We start from the raw sequence: 18531 nt of genomic DNA on the forward strand, positions 1-18531 counted from the left end.
AGTGGTGAATGGATTCATTCAACTGTCCAATTATCCTCTGCCTTTGATCGACGATCTATTGATTGGCTTTGAGAGTGCAATGTGGTTTATGAGTCTGGACATGGCGAGTGGATTCTGGGCCATCCGGATGACTAAGCGTGCGAAGCTGATCTCGGCCTTCGTCTGTCCGTTCGGGCACTTCCAGTGGGTTCGGATGCCGTTTGGACTCAAGAATGCCCTCTCGTCTACCAGGCAGTGATTAATAACTGCCTGTGGGGTTTCGTGAGACTGTCCCCGGAAGAAGAATTGGAGGTGGACCAAGATGTTCTGGACTTCCTGAGCTTGGACCCGTCCAGGAGTGACTCCGAAGGCCAAGTGTTGGCACTGACGGATACAGCGACGGTGTTCCAGAGGAACATCCCTGCTCCAGACAGCATGGGTCCGGTTTTGGGACGGAGCTCGTACATTGATGACATCGCACATGGCGCGCCCACCTGGGACAAGCTTTGTGAGGATTTGAATGCTCTTCTATTCCGCTTGCGCTACTGGAATATTTCTGTGAGTCTCCCGAAAAGTGAGTTTGGGAAGCTGTCGATTCCATACCTGTCGCACGAAATTAGTGCAGAGGGGATTCGGGCAGTTCCGAAAATCGCTAAGGGAGTTCAAGACCTGCCATTCCCGAAGACTCTGAAAGGAGTGCAGTCCTTCCTTGGAAGTCTGAACTACTATCATAAGTTTATTGAAGACTTTCCGGTAGTGGCTGCAGTCTTGTACGAGCTTTCAGACGACCAAGTGCAAGCCGGACGAGATCTCACCAGGGCCAAGGCTGCGTTCGAGATTCTCAAGAAGAAGATCGTTTCAACCCCACTGCTCCGGCATCCAGACCGGACAAAGCCGTTCGTGATCAGCCCACATGCTAACCGTTGGACTGCTTGCGCGGTCCTCGGTCAGGAATACGATGGAAAGATCCAACCGGTGCGGTTTACTGGACGAGTTCTGAATGATGCTGAGCTCCGTTATCACATAGCTGAAAAGGAGGTGATTGCTGTGCTAAGAGTCCTTCAAGTCTTCCGAACACTTCTCGAGGGTTGTCACCTGGAAGTCTACACTCGGCACTCAGTCTTCAGGTGGATACTCCAGTCGAAGTCTGCTGACGGACGCTGTGTTCCGTGGGGGGTTATGCTCTCACACTGGGACATCACCGTCCGGAAGGTCCAGAAGGATGAAGACGGTCTGGCGGCTATCATGGGAGCTGGGATCACCCCGCGTGAGCATTTGGACGAAGTCGCAGAAGCACTGATACCTGCCAAGGGACGCGTTCAGAAGCCCCCAGTTCTCAGTGTGGAGATGCTCGACGATACCTATCAGGGCGTCGTCCTGAGTTTCGATGGTGCGGCCAAGACGTCGACTCGGCAAGGAAGCTGCGGGTGTATTCTCTGGCAGCTCCCCGGCTGGAAGGTGCTCGAAGCCCGAGGTTTCGTTTTGGACAACGTGACAGTCAACGATGCGGAGTATCATGGATTCCTGAAAGGAGTCCAGATGGCGCTCGACCGTCAAGTCGAAGACTTGGTGGTTGTGGGAGACTCTCGGATCGTGATTCAACAAGTCCAAGGTCTCATCAACTGTCACCAGCCGAACCTCCAGAAACACTTGGCTGAGTGTGAAGTCCAGAGGGATAAGTTCCGGACGTTGCGACTGGTCCATGTTAAGCGCGAGTACAATCAAGCTGCCGACTACCTGACGTCGAAGACGCTGGCACTCGGAGGGTCCTGGACTGTTCAGGATTCCGAAGAGCGGACACACCTGGAAAGAGTGTCGAAGATTGCGGAGAGGCTGATGAAGCCAAAGGTGGTCCATCTGGAAGGAGACCTATCTCCGCGTCCTGAGACTTCGGCCCGGATGGAAAGTGACGCAGTGGCTGCAGACTCACAATCCGCGCCGCTCTCTCGTGCGGCAAGAGTCTTCGCTGCGTTGACGAGGTCGAAGGCCAGGGACGCCGTACATCCGGATCCGGGAGTTGAGGACATTGCTCCTCCTGGTGATGGTGAACCTCAGCGACCCATGGGTCCCCTCGAGTATCAGGCCGAACGGTGGAGACGTATCAGGACGCACCAGGATCAGGATGCTTACTTGTCCGAAATCAAGTCGTTCCTGAAAGGGGATATCGACGGATTCTCGCCGAGAAGGCTCCGCAAGATTGCTAAGGTGGCGGACTTGTTTGCGTTAGATGCTCGGAATGTGTTATACCGTCTGGCCCGATCGACTCGAGACCGCCCTCGCGACTTTGAAGATGAGCCGAGACTGGTGATCCCGGAATCCCTGCGGCCAGACATGCTGCACTACGCACACGAGGATTTCCAAGGTGGCCACCAAGGCATCACCCGGACGTACGAGAGACTCTCGTTCGGAATTCTACTGGCCAGGGATGTACGCTGATGTTGAGCGCTGTGTCAAGGAGTGTGTCGGCTGTGCGAGTGGCAAGGGACGACCGCCCAACGAAGGACCGTCGCCCGGAAATATTGAGCCCAGACGTCCGTTCGAAGTTGTCTCGATGGACTTTGTCACTCACATGCCGGAGTCCGAACGTGGAAACACCTTTCTGTTGTTGTTCCAGGATGCGTTTTCCGGGTTCGTGATGTGCAAGCCCATGCGGTCGACTACTGCTCAAGACGTCGCAGAGGTCTACGAAGAATGTGTGTTCCGGAGGTTTGGAGCAAGCTCCATGGTCCGACATGATCAGGACCACGCTTCATGAGTGAGGTCTTCACACGGTTCAGAGAACTTCTGGGAAGCAAGCAGCGAGCCACTCTCGCTTATCGTCCGCAAGCTAATGGTCAACAGGAGCGGTCCGTCCAGACTGTCGTTCGAAGTATCCGAGCGTACATTGCTGAGGCGGACCAAAGTGACTGGGACGACCACGCGGAGAGGCTCATGTTCGCTCTGAACACGTCGTTCGATGCCACGCGTCTGGATACACCCTTCTACCTAGTGCATGGTTGGGACGCTCAAGGACGCTGTCTGCGATGTTGGGTCCGAAACCCTCTAGCGTTCCGGAGCGGACTGCCTATGAGTGGCGTCGGAAGCTTCAACGACAATATAGCTACGCGCAAACATGTGCCGAGGATCTGCAGAAGAAGGCGAAACGCCAGCGTTCTGAGGTCCAGACGCAAAGGTGGAGAGAGCTGTCCGCACGACTGAAGTCTGGGTTCGAGAAGGGAGATTCGGTCTGGCTATACATTCCGAAAGTCCAGCCGGGTCTCAGCCGTAAACTTGCCCATATGTGGCATGGCCCTTCCGGATTGAAGAGATGCACGACAACTTCCGAGTCAAGCTCAAGGTTGATGACACTGGGTACCAGGTTAATCCCTGGGTACATGTCAGTCGACTTAAGCCACGTGCCCTCTTCCCGAAGCGTCCAGTCGGAGAGGTCGAAGTGTCCGGAGACGATGATTTCGACGCGGCCTTACTTCCGGAGGACAGCTGGGAGCCAGACTCCGAGCGTGACGAGTATGAAGTGGAGAATATTCTGGACCTCAGGTGGTCTAAACGGACCCGAACGTCTAGACGCACTCGAGAGTACCTCGTTAAGTGGAAAGGGTATGACGACCCCGAATGGTTGCCCGTATCCCAACTCAGTTGTGGAGCATTGCTGTACGCGTTCAATCAAGGTGCACGCGCACGAGCCCGGTTCCAGACGATGCAGGCTGGGGACGATCACCCCAGAGCCTAGTACATGTCTGAACTGGATCGACTGCGCGGATGTGCCCTCGACGGAATGTGCTTTGAATCGATAGATTTGCGATGTGAGTTCAGATATGATATTTTCGGAGTGTCAAGTGGAGAACGAGTGGAGAGTTTCGGAAAGACGAAGCTTGGAGTTTGAGAAGTTTGGAGTTTCAGGACTATTGTGACAAAGGGATAAGAATGAGGAAAACGTAGAAGATGTATTCAAGAGGAATTACGCATAATGAGTGCGGACGCTACGCCTGCGACTTGGTCCGGAGATTAATCTTCGATCGAGTCACGCTGTCCGGCTGGAATCAGAGTGCGGCGAACATCTTCCGGCAGATGGGCGATGCGCTCGTCGTCCGAAGAGCAGAGTCCCCATTCCGTACGGGCCGGCTCGCGAGCATCCAGAAGCTCCATCTGTTCCTTCAGAGTGTAGCGGACATCGGTTCCAGGCTTGGTGTGGTCCCGACTCATCAGGATCCAGTAGCAGACACGCTTGGGAAACTTCCAGATGCCCGGCTCGTTCCAGATGGAAGCCGGGACGACCTTGTCAATGTGCTTCTCCTTGGTGGTAGCCCGCTTCTTGACGCTCTCATGGTTCTTGCCACGCCGGAGGCTGAGCTTCCGGACAAACTTGGAGTCGCAGTCTCGATCCAGCACGATCCAGTGGAGCGCATGCCAAAACGCCTCTGCATTGTCTTCCATGAAATCAATCCAATCTTCGATTGCCTTGATCGCACTTGTGCTGAGACTGGAACGTCGGTGGAAGAAGAACTCCGCCCGGCGCTCGCCGGACATCTTGACCCAAGGGCGTGTAGCCAGGAATTCCTTGAGCTCGTCGGGTTGACAACGGTCTTTCAAGATGTCCAGATCGTGTCGATTTGGCTCGAAATCCGGAAAACCCAGCGTCTGGAACGGTGCATGTGCGGTCGGACTACCAGGTTTCATGCGGACACCAAAATACATCCAGGACACTTCATTCGGGCCAAGTGACTCAATCAGTCGTCGCTCTTTCGCCGTCAGTTTAGCCGGACGCTTGGCCGCGAGTGCAGTCGGGCCTCCAGAGCTGCGACGTTTCGACTTTCCAGACTTGGACTCCGCCTTGATCCCGGATCTGGACTTCTTCCTGGACGACGACTTGGATTTGGTCTCCGGCTTGAGCTTCTTGGGCGTGCCCGATTCAGCTGAGGATTGACTCAGACGTCGGCGCTTGGAGGCTCGCTTAGCAATGCTAGGAGGGATGCCATCCGGAGAGCCGTCATCATCATCGTCTGCCTCACCGTGGTCGGATACTTCGCCTGCGTCATCACCCCCGTTGCCTCCGTCATATTCGTCGTCGACACCGTCATCCGGATCTTGCTGAGGGTCGTACTCTTCGTCCTTGTCTTCAGCCTCGTCATCATCGTCGTCCTCGTCATCTTCGAGCTCGGCTGCGTCGGGATTGAGACTCGGGAGTGAGCCATCCCACTCTGGAACATCGTCGTCGACCTTGCGCAGACTGTCCAGAGCAACCGAGGCGACTGACAGGTAACGACGCGGCACATGCTTAGTCCACAGCGCAGTATCCAGACGGTGCCAGCGCATCATCGACACGAGCATGGCCACTAGGTGATATAAGGGGAACCTCGAGTGGAGACACTTGTCCTGATTGATCAAGTCCAGTGCATCCGGGAATTCCAGACCATCCTTCATCAGGAGCTGGAGATCTGGACGCAAGTCCTTCCAGACGACCGGATAGTCCGCCAAGTGCGCCCGGGCCTTCGCGCTCGACAAAGGCAGAGGCGATTCCTCTGGACGGCACCGAGAGCTCGAGTCCGGAACCCAGTCTGTTGGGAACTCCTGCGCTTGGTCCGGAGCCACCTTGCTCGACTTGGACTTTGACTTGGGAAGGGACTCCGCTTGACCCGAACGCTTGCGCTTGGACCCGGACGCCTTGGACGGTGAACCCTGCGACAAGTCGATGACAGGACCCGGCGGAGGCGGCTCACTCTCCTTGGTATCCTCGTCCTCGTCCGCAGGCGGGTCCAGCCGGACGAAGCTTGGTGCCTGGAAACCCAGGTTGTCGTTGGCCATGACCGTGATGACAGTCTGCCACTCTGGAGGGACTGGGGTTCCAGACTTCAGATGGTCCAGGAGGTCGCGGAGCCTAGGCCAATTCATCATGACCGCCGCGTGCGCGTGGAGAAAGTTCATCACATGAGCTGCTTCCGGAGACGCGGTCCTTGGGACCGTGGAGCCAGGGTGGTCGAGACGCCCGCGCGACCTTCAACTCCGCTTCCAAAGTCTTGACTTGAGCGCGCAAGCCCCGGACGTCGCTCTCACGCTCCTCCATCAGAAGTAGGAAGTCAGCACGCGCTTGAGCCATGGCCGCGTTCTTCTCTTTCTGGAGCCCCGCCACTTTGGAAACCCAGTAGTCCGCTTGGAACTGCTGCGCGCGCTTGAGCCGAAGAACTTCCTCCTGAAGTTCGACCTCCGACTTCACTGCTGCGTCCTGTCCCAGTCGACGCTTGATCATGTCGTACTTGGCTGTCACCTTCCGAAGGAGGGATACCGTTCCGAATGTGCGATAGGCCAGTTGCTTGGCGTCGAACTGAGACAGGATGCTCGCCAGCTCGCGCTTGACCCCGGAAGCTCTTGAGTTGGGCCGTGAGCTCGGACTCCGAAAGCGGATTCTCGCGCGGAGTCAAGATGAAGTCGCTGATGACATCGTCTTCCTCGAAGAAGTCATAGAGGTGGGCCAACTCAGCAGCCCCCAGACTCTCCATCTGGACCAATGCCTCCAGACCGCCGAAGCCATCTTGCAGGAAGGTCCTGCCGTCATTGTGTCTCTCGGTCACCGGAATCCCGACAACCCGGACGGTGGTGTCTGGAGCCTCCCCTGGCGCGATGTCAAACGCCGCAGGCTGACTAGGCGTGGAGCCCTGCCCGGACGAAAGCCGACCCTGCGCTTGGAGAACCTTCGCTTGCTCTGTGTCGAGCGTTTGAAGGCTCTTGAGGACCGCGGCACCTGACCCTTGTGGCTGATTCGCCGGGCTCGAGGCTCTTCTGCTGGGTGGAGGCGTGGGCGTCTGGTTCTTGGATCCGAGGCCGGAGTCCCCCTTTCGGGGCGGGCGGCTGCCACTCCGTCTCCTCCTCCTCCTCCTCCTCTTCCTCCGCCTCGCTCTCATCGCTCGAGCTACGAGAGGCGCTCGGACGAGGTCTATTGCCTACGCCTGATGTGGCGGAGCCAGCCCCGGCCGGGGCGCTACTCGCGGCGCTCGTTGCAGGCGCGACCACCATCGTCTTGTTTGGCTGATGGGAAATCGCGATTTGGCTGCGTTTCGACGAAAGAAGTTTCCGATTGATGTTTTGCGACCCGATTGGCTGACGCGACATGGGACAAAGAAGGGAGGCCACCTCTGCGAGCTGGCTACCTTGCCGCCCTCCGGACCACTCCGACGTTTGGACATTTTCGTCCGCCTTGTTACGCGTGGTCTCATCGCAACCTATCAGTTCGGGGAGTAAATTCCTCTATGAGAGATTGGGATGAGAGGGACGGTTGACACGAAGCGGCTCCAGAAAATTTGCCCAAGTCTCTGCTCAGTGACCCGGCCAGCGACAGGCCCGTAAGACATGCGACGGAAGAGCACAAGAGAAGAGCGAAGACACAAGCGAGAAAGAAGACTCAAGCAAGTCCAGACAGAGAGCCGAAGAAGATTGCTCAAGATCGTCCAGACTCCCGCCATAATAAAGTCAAGTCAAACTCCAGACTCATTGGTCTCCGGACCCCGGACGCAGGATTCCAGACACCAGGCTCCGGACGAAGATCTTCGATGGGCGACCGGTCGCGCCCTGTCCCAGCCTGATTTGTACCCAGAAAGGCCTTCCAAGTTTCCAAGTATACTCCGACCAAGATGTTAACGACCGACCAAGACGACCGACCATGATATGTTATGCACTGACCAGATTCCTGCCCTATCCATGACCTGCTCGACATGCGACGTGATTACGCCACGCCCCGACTATAGTGAAACCAAGATAAAAGAGCTGATTCCAGAGAGAACAGTGGATACAGAAGCCTAAGAAAAGATAATCAGAGAGTTCAATTTGCCAAGAAGGGCGCAAGTGCTTCCCCGTCCCCAGGGACGAGGTGTGCTGTCAAGTAAGCGAGAAGAACAAGCCTCGACCGGAGGGATTAACCCTGCCGGCGGCCCTAAGCTACAAGACCTGCGTTTGGACGCGTCGTGACCGCGAATACCGCCGTGGAACTCTCCCAAAGGCTAAGACCAAGTTAGGCGGTGATCGGGCGACGCGCGCTCCGAGGTGATCTGTCCTATTTCATATTCCAGTTGTTGGTCCTCCATTCGGAGGTCCCATTTCATATTAACTGCGTTTCTAGGAGGTTGTGTGTAGTCACCCCTAGATCCGATTGATTGACTACTGTGTGATAGGATTGTATATTGTCTGACCGGAGGTTGTTCTCCTTTTTTGGAGTTGAACATTTGGAAAGTCTTCCGCCTGGAGCTCATTATCTCCTTGCGGGAGCTGGTGCGCGTGAGTGAAGGGTGCTTTCGGACTCGACCGGTGGTCCGGAAGAAACTCCAGTAGACCGGTGTACGGGCCCCCGCTCAAGGGCCCCCCCAAAGAATAAGTAGCGGCTGTATATTTGTATATTTGCATATTAACTCTCTGATTTTGAAGGTTTGGCTGGAAGGATCTGCTTGTGATCTCAACCCCAGTCGTGGAGACCTACGTTTGAAGTAACGTAAGCGCTCTACACCCAAGACCTTATCATTGTGAAGACAACTCATCAGGTGAAGTTCGTTCTATCGAAGATAAACGATACCTACAGGGATTCACAAGGTCACACGCCACCTCCGTTGGGAGCACCTAGTGCTGCTATCGGAGTCTGACCCCATTGGGAAAATCCGTAAGGAGGAGTAATTCTCCGGACGGGCGGCCCCGTGGCATCGTGCTATACACCTGGGCGGCAAAAGGCGCTCACCCGCCTCGCCACAGAGAGGACGTCCAACGACTCTCATTAGCCGTTGAAACTCCGCAAGACGAATTTTCATTGCTCTTGTAGACATGTCATGCTTGTTTAGTAACCGCAGAGGCCGTCGTCCTACACACCAGCGCTGCCAGATCATGCGATGAGTTCCAGCCGGAAGGATGAATCCTTCCGGTACTCGGCGAAAGCTGCCTCCCCAGTGATGAAGATGAAGAGGGAGTGTAACATCAGAGACAAAGCCTTCTATTTCGCCAACTGGATCTGCTGAATGAGAGTTGCAAAATATTGAGCGAGCAAGGACAGCTGCAAATGCTGCCTCCATTGTCGTCACAGATCCATGAATACGTCGATTGAGAGTATGCCCAAGTTGTTGAGCGAGACCTTTTCTCATCTCTTCGATTTCAGCCTTGTAATGCGCTAGTGTGACCATGGTACCAACGTGAGAAGGGCTTCTCGTCGGGCAAATGCTATCGTCTGGCCTAAATGTTGCCAACTGGAATCACTCCTCACTTGGTATCGTGGTCACACTGGAATTGCTGGCGAACGCTACGTCAAAGAGCACCTACTCACATAGCCTTCGACACAGATGGGGCTCGTGGTGAGTGCTTTTAGGGAGCGACGCAGACTCGTCCTGTTCGTATCCGCTGGATATACGAGTGAAGAGGCCCTTGTACAGCTCTGTGGCGGCGTTGTCCCAGTATGTCCCTGTGAAGTGATTCTCCCGGACGTGCCACGCGTACCAATAGCCCTTTACCAAACGAGTCGGTGGCTTCTCCCGAAAAGGTGTAACCTTTGTCGCGCTTGGTAACTACGGCTCCAGCATTCAGTACATGTTTTCGCAGCCGTTGTTCGGTCCCACCGCTACGGGTTGCAGCCATCGAAGACTGGCAGCAGCTATGTATTTGGTGTTCTTTAACGTAGTGTTCACCAGCAATTCCTCGAGGCATGCAACCATATCTCCAATCGCGACTGGTCTCTCATTTCCTTGCAGTTTCTAAACAGCCTCTTCAGCATAGAAATTACATAGAAACGTTTCTATATGATCAGGGATAGGTAGTAAAATCACAATTAGTACTATACACTACTAATAGTATTATACTATTAGTAATAGTAATAATAATATTGTAATTCCAAGTATCGCAGTTAGTACTAACATAAACTTAGTAGGAACAAAAATCACGATATTAGTACTAAAAAAACTACTAAATATCCTACTAAATTCCAGGTTGAAGTTCAAGGTCAATACACTCCTGGCCAAATTAATCCGGCCACCCACACTTTGAAGGGTAACTCACTCAGTTTTAACGATCTGGCGCTGTGTTTTGGGTATGTTGTTCCTGATGTATGTATTAGTACGGGGTTTGTGCTAACAACGCAGTTTTTTGCGGTTTGAGGGGTAGCTCCCATACAATAAGCCGATTTGACAAAGTGGCGGCCACTATCGCCATAGTTAAACCAATACAAATGTACTGAAATGATTGTATTAGTAATGTGTTTTACCTCCCTTCATCTCAATCACTTCGATGCAGCGTCACGACATCGACTCAACCAACTTCACTAGCGTCGCATGATCGATACAATTCCACTCAGCTAAGATAGCAGTAGTTAGCTCACCAACATTCGAGTACTGCCCTCCATTTGGGTACACGTTCCGGGTCTACAGCGCCCATAGTTTTTCTATAGGATTCAGGTCGGGTGAGCGGGCAGGCCACTTGAGCAAGTTGATCTCCTGCTCCTCGAAAAACTCCATGGGCTCCTTAGACGTATGGATCGATGCGTTGTCTTGTTGGTAGACAAAGTCTGCACCGTAGTTTAGATGGGCGTAGGGCAACCAAAACTCTGATACCGAGTAGACGTAGTGTGCTGAAGCGTGTTGCTGCTAGAGCGCTCGACAGCGTCGCGTTATTGTCTTACAGTCCTTGCAATGGCTCTTATTGAGAGCCCGCCTTCCCTCAGCCCGCAGATACACCCTCTCTCCTTGTCGCTCGGCCACGCTGGCATGCCCGGGAATAACAGCGAATGAAGACTACTCGGATAAGCTAACAGCAACGACGCTATCGTCCATCAATTCCGTGGTTAGACAGCAACGCAGCTGCGTATGTACAATCATTTCAGTACATTTGTATTGGTTTAACTATGGCGATAGTGGCCGGAAGTTTGGGCCACTTTGTCAAATCGGTTTATTGTATGGGAGCTACCCCCTCAAACCGCAAAAAAACTGCGTTGTTAGCGCAAACCCCGTACTAATACATACAACAGGAACAACATACCCAAAACACAGCGCCAGATCGTTAAAACTGAGTGAGTTACCCTTCAAAGTGTGGGTGGCCGGATTAATTTGGTCAGGAGTGTAGCTTCAAAGCACGCGCACTGGGTGGCAAACGGGTGGTTGCCGAGCGGCTCTGTCGTATTCTCCCGCTCATTTTGCGTTTTCCTCCTTGAAGATCACACCGGGTCTGACGAGGTGCTCCAAGGCCGATAGCAGTTTGCCTGATGTGACGTCAAAGGCGCCGTGTTGTATCTGCGGTCGTCCTGGTCATCATATCTGTAGCAATGAAGTCTGGGGCGAGGCAGGGTTTTCCAAACGGTACGGCTATCACTACTTGGGTCCATAGTTCGTTAGCATCTAACGCGTTCACCTCTATGCGTAGCTTTTGTACCAGGGTGCGTTTTAACCTTCTGGAATAACGATCAGCAGGACGGTGAGCCCTCCCCAGCAAGCATTCAAGGGATCTCTGTGTCGAGTCAAGCTACGGAGGTGGATGAAGCTACTCTCACGGAATCTGACAACCTTACTCAAGCAACAGCGGGTCGTAAATCTGGTGTTGGGATTCCGGTTGATATTGGCCATTACAAACCATCCCGAGCTCGGGACGCCCGTTGCTCCTCAACAGGTTTTAGAGTCTTTTCGACAGGTTCGCTTGTATTGAGCCCTCTCCGCACACGCTCGGTCAATGCGCGAACCCAGCGCCAGCCAATTCTTCATCACGACTACGTTGAGATTGGGCGGATGAGGAAATGCGAGCGGAATCTGTGGTAAGGGCGTTTTAGTAGTTTGATTTTATTATTAGTAACTATATTTATTAATATTACATTTTTCACGTACCCAATTAGTAATATCAACATACTACGTAAATCAGAATCATCTCCCGAATTATTAATATTATTTTAGCGGCGAAATCGATATTACTACCAATCCCTGTTCGTGTCGTCTGTACGACGAATTGTGTTTATCTATACATGTCGACGACATACTGTCCTCCTCTGTCCTAAATTCATATGTGACGTCCATTACTCCAACAGAGAGTACGTGGCACGACGCTCACATTCGGTGGCCATGGGAAGCGACACCTTCGTCGTTGAGACTGTGGCTGTATTATGGTGAATTTGTGAGTAACGACGCCCAACGTAGGTGCGTAACAGGATTTTCTATCTGGGAGTGCTAGGTAAACTATAACTGTAACTCTGTAAATGAGTATTATATTATATTCCACTAAAACAGAAATATATAATACAGCCGTAGCCACAGGTACGGAGGAAAACTAGATTGCACCCTGAGCGCGAACGGCACTATCCGCGGAAAATAAAATGAAAGATAAGAGAATGCATGTCTTGATCAAGTGAAAAACAGTGGATTGAACTAAACTTTGACTGCTTTTTGGTACCACGAAGTTTTACAACATAAGTGACTTGCAGTCAATCCCTCAAGATTCATGGATTGCCAATATTCCTCGATCAAATCGTGCGACTCAAGTTTCGAAAGTGCAACGATTTGGGTAATAAAATCATTTGACGAATAACCCGGACATCGTACGGTCCGCGCGAGCCAACTCGTCCGTATTATTGGCATAGTTCCTTGTGCAGACCCATACCCATGTCCAGTCTTATCCAGTAATACAGTGTCAATTTCAAGCAAAGCTCTCTCGGAGTGTGACTGGTAAAAAGTGAAGGCGAACTTCCCATTTAGTATTGCAATGCTGTTCTGCTTTAGCTCTTACTACTGGAATACAAGTAGATCCGATTAGGGTAGTAGGACAGTGGAAGCAACAACTAAACGGACTATTGCCTGTTATTGAAGAAAAGACGATAGCAGTACTACAGCGAGGATCTACCTATTGCTGCATGCTGTGCGGTCCGCAAATTAAAATCCAGAGGTGTTCCGGGCGAAGCACGGCATTGCAGTAGATATCCGAGGGTACTACGACTATCTGTGACTGTTGTTGTTGATACAGTGACTGTACAGTTCGACGTAAAAGTACTGGTGTATTTCCAATCGGCAAGATTGTCTATGCGCTATATGCGTTAATGTTCCTCTACAACACGTTACCCGCCACAACCGACGCAAACATGAGCGCGCCAAACCACTTGTTCGACGCAAACCGTGCCTGAAGATTAAGCGGGTCGTCGAGCTTGGCAGTGTTCACTTGCCAAGCCAAGTGCGCCGCTCCGCCAGTTAAGCCGAGGAAAAATGGCCAATCCAAGCCCGCCATGTAGCCCGCAGTGCCAAAGCTTGCAATGGCAGCAGTCGAGAAGAAATTCAGAATTGGCTTCGTGTTGTCGCCGAAGAGAAGCGCAGTGGAGCGCACGCCGATCTTGATGTCGTCCTTCTTATCCTGGTGCGCGTACAATGTGTCGTACACCAGCGTCCAAGCCACACCACCAGCGTAGAGCGGCAGCACCACGGGCCACTCGCACGATCCGTGCACCGCAGCCCAGCCCAGCAGCGCGCCATAATTGAAAGTCAGCCCCAAAAATGCTTGCGGCCAGTAGGTAAACCGCTTCATGGTCGGGTACGCGGCGACAAGTGCGAGTGAGGACGCACCCATGGCCACGCTGTACCAATTCAGCTGTAGCAGCACCGCCAGCCCTGCCGACAATTGCCCTGCGAGGAATCCCCACGCCTGCGGATACGTGAGTTTGCCCGCAGCCAGCGGACGCTTATTCGTGCGCTCCACCTGCTTGTCGAAGTCCTTGTCCCACATATCGTTGATCGTGCACCCGGCACTGCGCATGATGAAGGCACCCGTACCAAACAGCGCGAGCAGCTTCAAGTCCGGCAACTGACCTGCCGGTGCGGCCATGGAGATGCTCCAGAAGCAGGGCCACAGCAGCATGAAGGTGCCGGCGGGACGGTTAATGCGGGAGATCTGGATGTACGGCAGCATCCACTCGGGGCTGTGGCGCTCGGCCCACGTGTCCTTTTCAATGCCGAACGCGTCGGTCTTAAGATGCACAGCTCCCTGTTCCTCCAGGACATTGCGTTGCTTGTCCTCGGACGCTGGGGGCGACGGGAGCGAGCTGAACAGTGACGTCTGGATTCCAGGGAACTGGGTGGACACGAAAGCCCCACGACGGGCCAACGGGTGGACGACAGAGGACGCGCTCGCGGCTAAGCGCCCAAATCCGCCGCCTCGTGAGCAGGGGCTACAGTGTTTCGCGAGGGGCGAGGCCCAGCGGGGCGTCCTGCAGCACGCGCGAGGAGGAGTCGAGCAGCCATTTTGGTCGCGGGAGCACGGTCTCCGCTGTCCGCACAAATTCAATTGTGGGGTTAAAAACATGAATGTTGTGGTTTGGAACGATTTGATTGGGTAGTGGACGGTTTTATTTTCGTGAAACTTGAATATGTACCGGTGTTGAAGTGGGTTTTGTAGGTTTTTGTGGTTCCCCGAAAGTTGGGTCAGTAGCTGTCAGTGCTGTGGTTTTGTGGGACAGGTCCGCTGACCGCGCTTGAATTGAGAGCGATTTCACGCGCTGCCGGTTGCAGAGCGATGGTCGCAGAATTCTCCGCTCCCTTCCCGTTCCGTTGGTTTTGGAGGCATTTGCCATTGCTGGAGCGGATCGAGGTCTCGCGCCGTCACGTCAACCGGTTCTCTGAAATCTGGGAACAGTACACTGCACGCCTCACGCATCTGTCGCCTCGTCCAGAGGGTTCGCCATGGAGTGGAACAACTCGCGCTTCCAACTCCCGAGCAGCCAGTCTCCGTTTCTCCAGCGACCAGCTCGGCCTCGCTACTGGTACTACAACAACAACGACGACGATGAAGACGAGGAAACTCGAGAGATCCCACAGCATGATGTGATCTTTAGACCCAGTCGGTTCGGCAGCGACGGCGTGCTACTGCCGCCTCCGCCGTCGATCCCGTCGCTCAAATTGGAGTCTTCGAGTGCGCACAATGGCAGCAACAACTGCGACAACGGCAGCATGCTGCTTCAGTCGTTCAGCTCGCTGGGCATGCCGCAGCTCGAGGAGTCTACCGAGTTCCAGCCGTTCTTTCCGTCCCAGAGCTCCGGGTTCTCGGGCAGTGCCTTTCTCCAGCCGAGCCAGCAGCAGCCACCGACACTACCAGAGCTCCAACAGCAGCCGAGTGAACAGTTCTCCACGCCGCAGTTCGGGCAATACCCGTCGGTGATGACGAGCTACTACGCGCCGGCGATGCCGCTGACGCCGCCACCACCGGTACTGCAGTCTACAATTCGTCCATCTGCGGACTACTTCCCGAAAGTAAGTTTTCGAGAATGTGCTTATCGCTGTATTATCGTTTGGTTATTGACTACGATTCTGCCTGCTTGTTGCGGGTGCAGGCATCCCAACTCTTCACAGCGTGCACAGCCCTGTTCCGTCGATCTTTGGGCAGTACCTGCAGCAACAGCCACCTGCGCCTGAATTTGAAGAAAGAGGAGACAACTTTGACGATGAGATGCCGCGCGACGCGTCTCCTGTCATGTTCACCGCAGCGATGCCCGCAACGCCGACGAACACGACCATATCGGCGGAGACATCACTGACTCTTCTACCAGGGGCTACCCAGCTCATGACATGCCAAGTGACAATTCACCGTTGGAGTACAGCGCCGCCGAGCCGATGCACGACGCGAAAAAGCGCGGAGGAGGTCGGTTGACCGCGCCGTTCACGAGCATGACGACCGTGCAGGAGCCCAAGTTCTCGCCGGACAAGCGCAAACTCTGCTGCGTGGAAGGCTGCAAGAGCCAAGCGCGAGCTTTCAATCGCTGCAAGCGGCATGGCGGGTCCAAGCGCTGCTCGAGTCCGGGCTGCACCAAGAGCGTGCAGAGTCGCGGGCTGTGCATCCGCCACGGTGGGGCTCTCGTTGCCAGGAGCCTGGGTGCTCTCGAGCATCGCAGAGTCACGGTCGCTGCAAAATGCACGGTGGCGGACGTCCGTGCATCGTTGCCGGCTGCGAGAAGAAGGCGCATCTGAAGCGGTTGTGCCGCAAGCACGGCGGTGGCGCCAAGTGCTGCGTGACCGGATGCGATAAGTGGGCCCAGCGTCAGGGAATGTGCATGACGCACTCCAAGGTGGTTGCAACGCAACCGAGCGGCATTGGTCTCATCGGCGACGGATTCCTGGACAGCCGCAAGCCGTCACCGGCGCCTTCGGCCTCCTCGTCGCCGTCGCTGCAGTTTTCACCGACAACATGCCGGTGTGAGTAGGAGACCCGGCACATTTGAGAAACCAAGATGGTCGAAACACGCCCAGGCACATGGAGCATGGGGAAAGTTTTGTTGGGCATCGATCGATTGATGCGCCATGAGCAGAAACGTAGGTATCTATCTATCTGTAGCTATTCAACCTAGCTACCTTACTTAAGTATTTGAATTTGAATCTTTTGCAACCTATTCAAAAGGCAAAACTTTGTGAAACCAAATCGATTTCCAATTTGCATCAAAACCGCTATATTATAGTGAGACTGGGCATAATATTCCACCTCCAATAAGAAATTAAGCTGAGAGAGAACTCCACTCCTGCGAGAAAGCAGACCCGTAGGTTGGTCCCAACACTGCGTCGATCCTGCTACGACCCCACCCGGTCACCGATAATGGCCTCACCTCAGACGAATAGCTCCATCCTCATCATGTCGCCGAAAATTCCTTGGCATGTGCCATGCACCAGCCTTTGCGTTGTGCCCACTTCAAGCACTTTTCGACCTTGCAGCGGACACCACCGCCGTGCGTACGACACAAATGCTTCAGATGGGCCTTCTTGCGGCAGCCCTCCACAGCAGTACTCGCCACCGCCATGCGATTTGCAGAGGCCCTTTGACTGAGCTGCACGTACACAGCCTTCGTGGGTGCACCGAGAACCGCCGCCGTGAGCGATGCACAGTCCGCGGCTCTGGCTGTTCTTCGTGCATCCTTCGAACACACTGGTGCGCGCCGCCGTGCTTCTTGCATTTCTGGTGCGATCGAGCCCTGTTCTGGCAGCCTGGGAATTCGCACTGTCGACTACGCGGACGCTTTGACCCCTTCGTGCCAGCTGTGTCAGACGCAGCAGACGTCGGCGTAACAACAGTCGTTGTCGATATCACAGCGGTGCTCGGGGAGGGTGCTTCCACTTGACTCGATACTGCAGGCGTCGGCATCAGAAAAGACGTTCCTGTGTGAAAGACCCCAGCGACGGCATCAAAGCCCTCTTCGGCTCGATCATCGTAGTCTTGAAAGAGCTGGCGTTATCATTCGCGCTGGTCCCTGTCACCGCGCCGCTGCTAGCTGGAGCATCAGTAGCGTACGCATCGTCAAAAGCCCCACAAGATCTCTTCACCGACCGTCCGGACGTGCTCTCCTCTCCACGGTCCCGCTTCAAATACCCAGGAGTCGCTGTTGCCATGGCAGTAGAAGTTAAAGTTGAGGTCGGTGCCGCTGGGGCAAGTAACCTCCAACTGCGTCCCCATCGTCAAATTCGAGCCACCTGTCCTCCTGTCTGTCGTCACCAAATGGTCCATCTTCATCATGCCACTGCTGTTATGCCCCGTGGACGTCCCAAGAGGCGTCGTCGGAGATGGTCCACCTGAGTCCATGGTATCATTCAGGTACGAGTCCAGATCCTGATTAAACTCTGGCAGCTGCGGGTAATCCATCTTCAGCTCGTCCTCCGAGGCCATGTAGAGTGGAGGCTGCACCTGTTCCTGTTGCTGCTGTCCCTGAGCAGCGTCGTTTTCCGTGTCGTAGCCCCCCGGGGCGTTCCAAAGAGAGTAAAGGGACGAATCGTAATCTGGCAGGAAAGAATCCACGCTGGCGAACATCGAGGCCGCGTTGGGCGAGCCGATGCCTGACAAGCTGGAACTTGTGGTCACGTGGCTGCTGCTGTGCGAGCTCGTGGTTGTTGCACTGGAACCGCCCACTATTGGGGCGGTGGAGGTGGCACTGTTGCCTTTGGCTCCAGCTCGACTGGTGAACCCCCAGTTAGTGATAAAGTCCGGCAGCGGGTGGTCCGCATCGAAAGGAGGAGGCGACGGGTACCTCCGAATGCACCTAAAAAGTTGCCGTTATTGTTGCTGTTGCTGTTGCTGATGCTGTTGATGTTGCCGGGGCGAGGTCTCTTGCCTGAAGTATTGGGTGGAGCCGCGTCTGCGTAACTGTTGCTGGGGCGAACAGCAGCGAGTTGGCGGAGCTGTTGGCGCTGCTGCTTCTCCAGGAAGTGGTGGAAGTAGGGTCCTGTATTGGGGTTGTTGCCGCTCGTGTTGGAGGGGGGGCGCCGCTGCCTTCACTCGGTGGCTCGGCAACTGCATCCGCAGGTGCGAGTCGCGGTCGTAGTTGCCCATCGAAGAGGCGTCGCCGCCCCGAAGAGCGCCTCGTTGGCCGCGATCTCGAGCGCCGTCTTGTCCTTGGCCGCTGTTGCCGTGCGCGCGCCGCAGTTGGTCCTCGTGTTGCCGCGCCCTGTCGCTTTAGGTGCCCGAGTGTTGCCGTCGACGGGCTCCGCTCTTTCTTCTTCTTGTTTGAGGGAAGAAGAACGCAGTGAGAAAAAAGCAAGCGGCTGGCTGAAGCGCTAAATTTGTATGGCGCTTTGTATGGGGACAGAGCCGGGGCGCACGTTGTAC

At 54.6% G+C, this 18531-nt stretch overlaps 3 protein-coding genes across 3 annotated transcripts; 1 reads left to right on the forward strand and 2 right to left on the reverse strand.

Annotated features, from left to right (window-relative positions):
* Positions 1–13011: 13011 nt before the first annotated feature.
* Positions 13012–14004, reverse strand: IUM83_14351 (4-hydroxybenzoate polyprenyl transferase; the record flags this gene model as incomplete). Its single annotated transcript, XM_067939091.1, has 1 exon — positions 13012–14004. The coding sequence occupies one exon, from the start codon at positions 14002–14004 to the stop codon at positions 13012–13014; it is 993 nt and encodes a 330-aa protein (XP_067787645.1).
* A 629-nt stretch (positions 14005–14633) lies between these two features.
* On the forward strand, positions 14634–15914 carry IUM83_14352 (WRKY transcription factor 19; the record flags this gene model as incomplete). Its single annotated transcript, XM_067939092.1, has 3 exons — positions 14634–15200; positions 15281–15332; positions 15508–15914. The coding sequence occupies 3 exons, from the start codon at positions 14634–14636 to the stop codon at positions 15912–15914; spliced, it is 1026 nt and encodes a 341-aa protein (XP_067787642.1).
* A 1315-nt stretch (positions 15915–17229) lies between these two features.
* Positions 17230–17736, reverse strand: IUM83_14353 (WRKY transcription factor 19; the record flags this gene model as incomplete). Its single annotated transcript, XM_067939093.1, has 1 exon — positions 17230–17736. One exon carries the CDS (start codon positions 17734–17736, stop codon positions 17230–17232), a length of 507 nt encoding a protein of 168 aa, XP_067787713.1.
* Between the last annotated feature and the right edge of the window lie 795 nt (positions 17737–18531).

This window comes from Phytophthora cinnamomi (genome assembly GCF_018691715.1).
Source record: "Phytophthora cinnamomi strain GKB4 chromosome Unknown Contig58, whole genome shotgun sequence".
NCBI lineage: Eukaryota > Oomycota > Peronosporomycetes > Peronosporales > Peronosporaceae > Phytophthora > Phytophthora cinnamomi.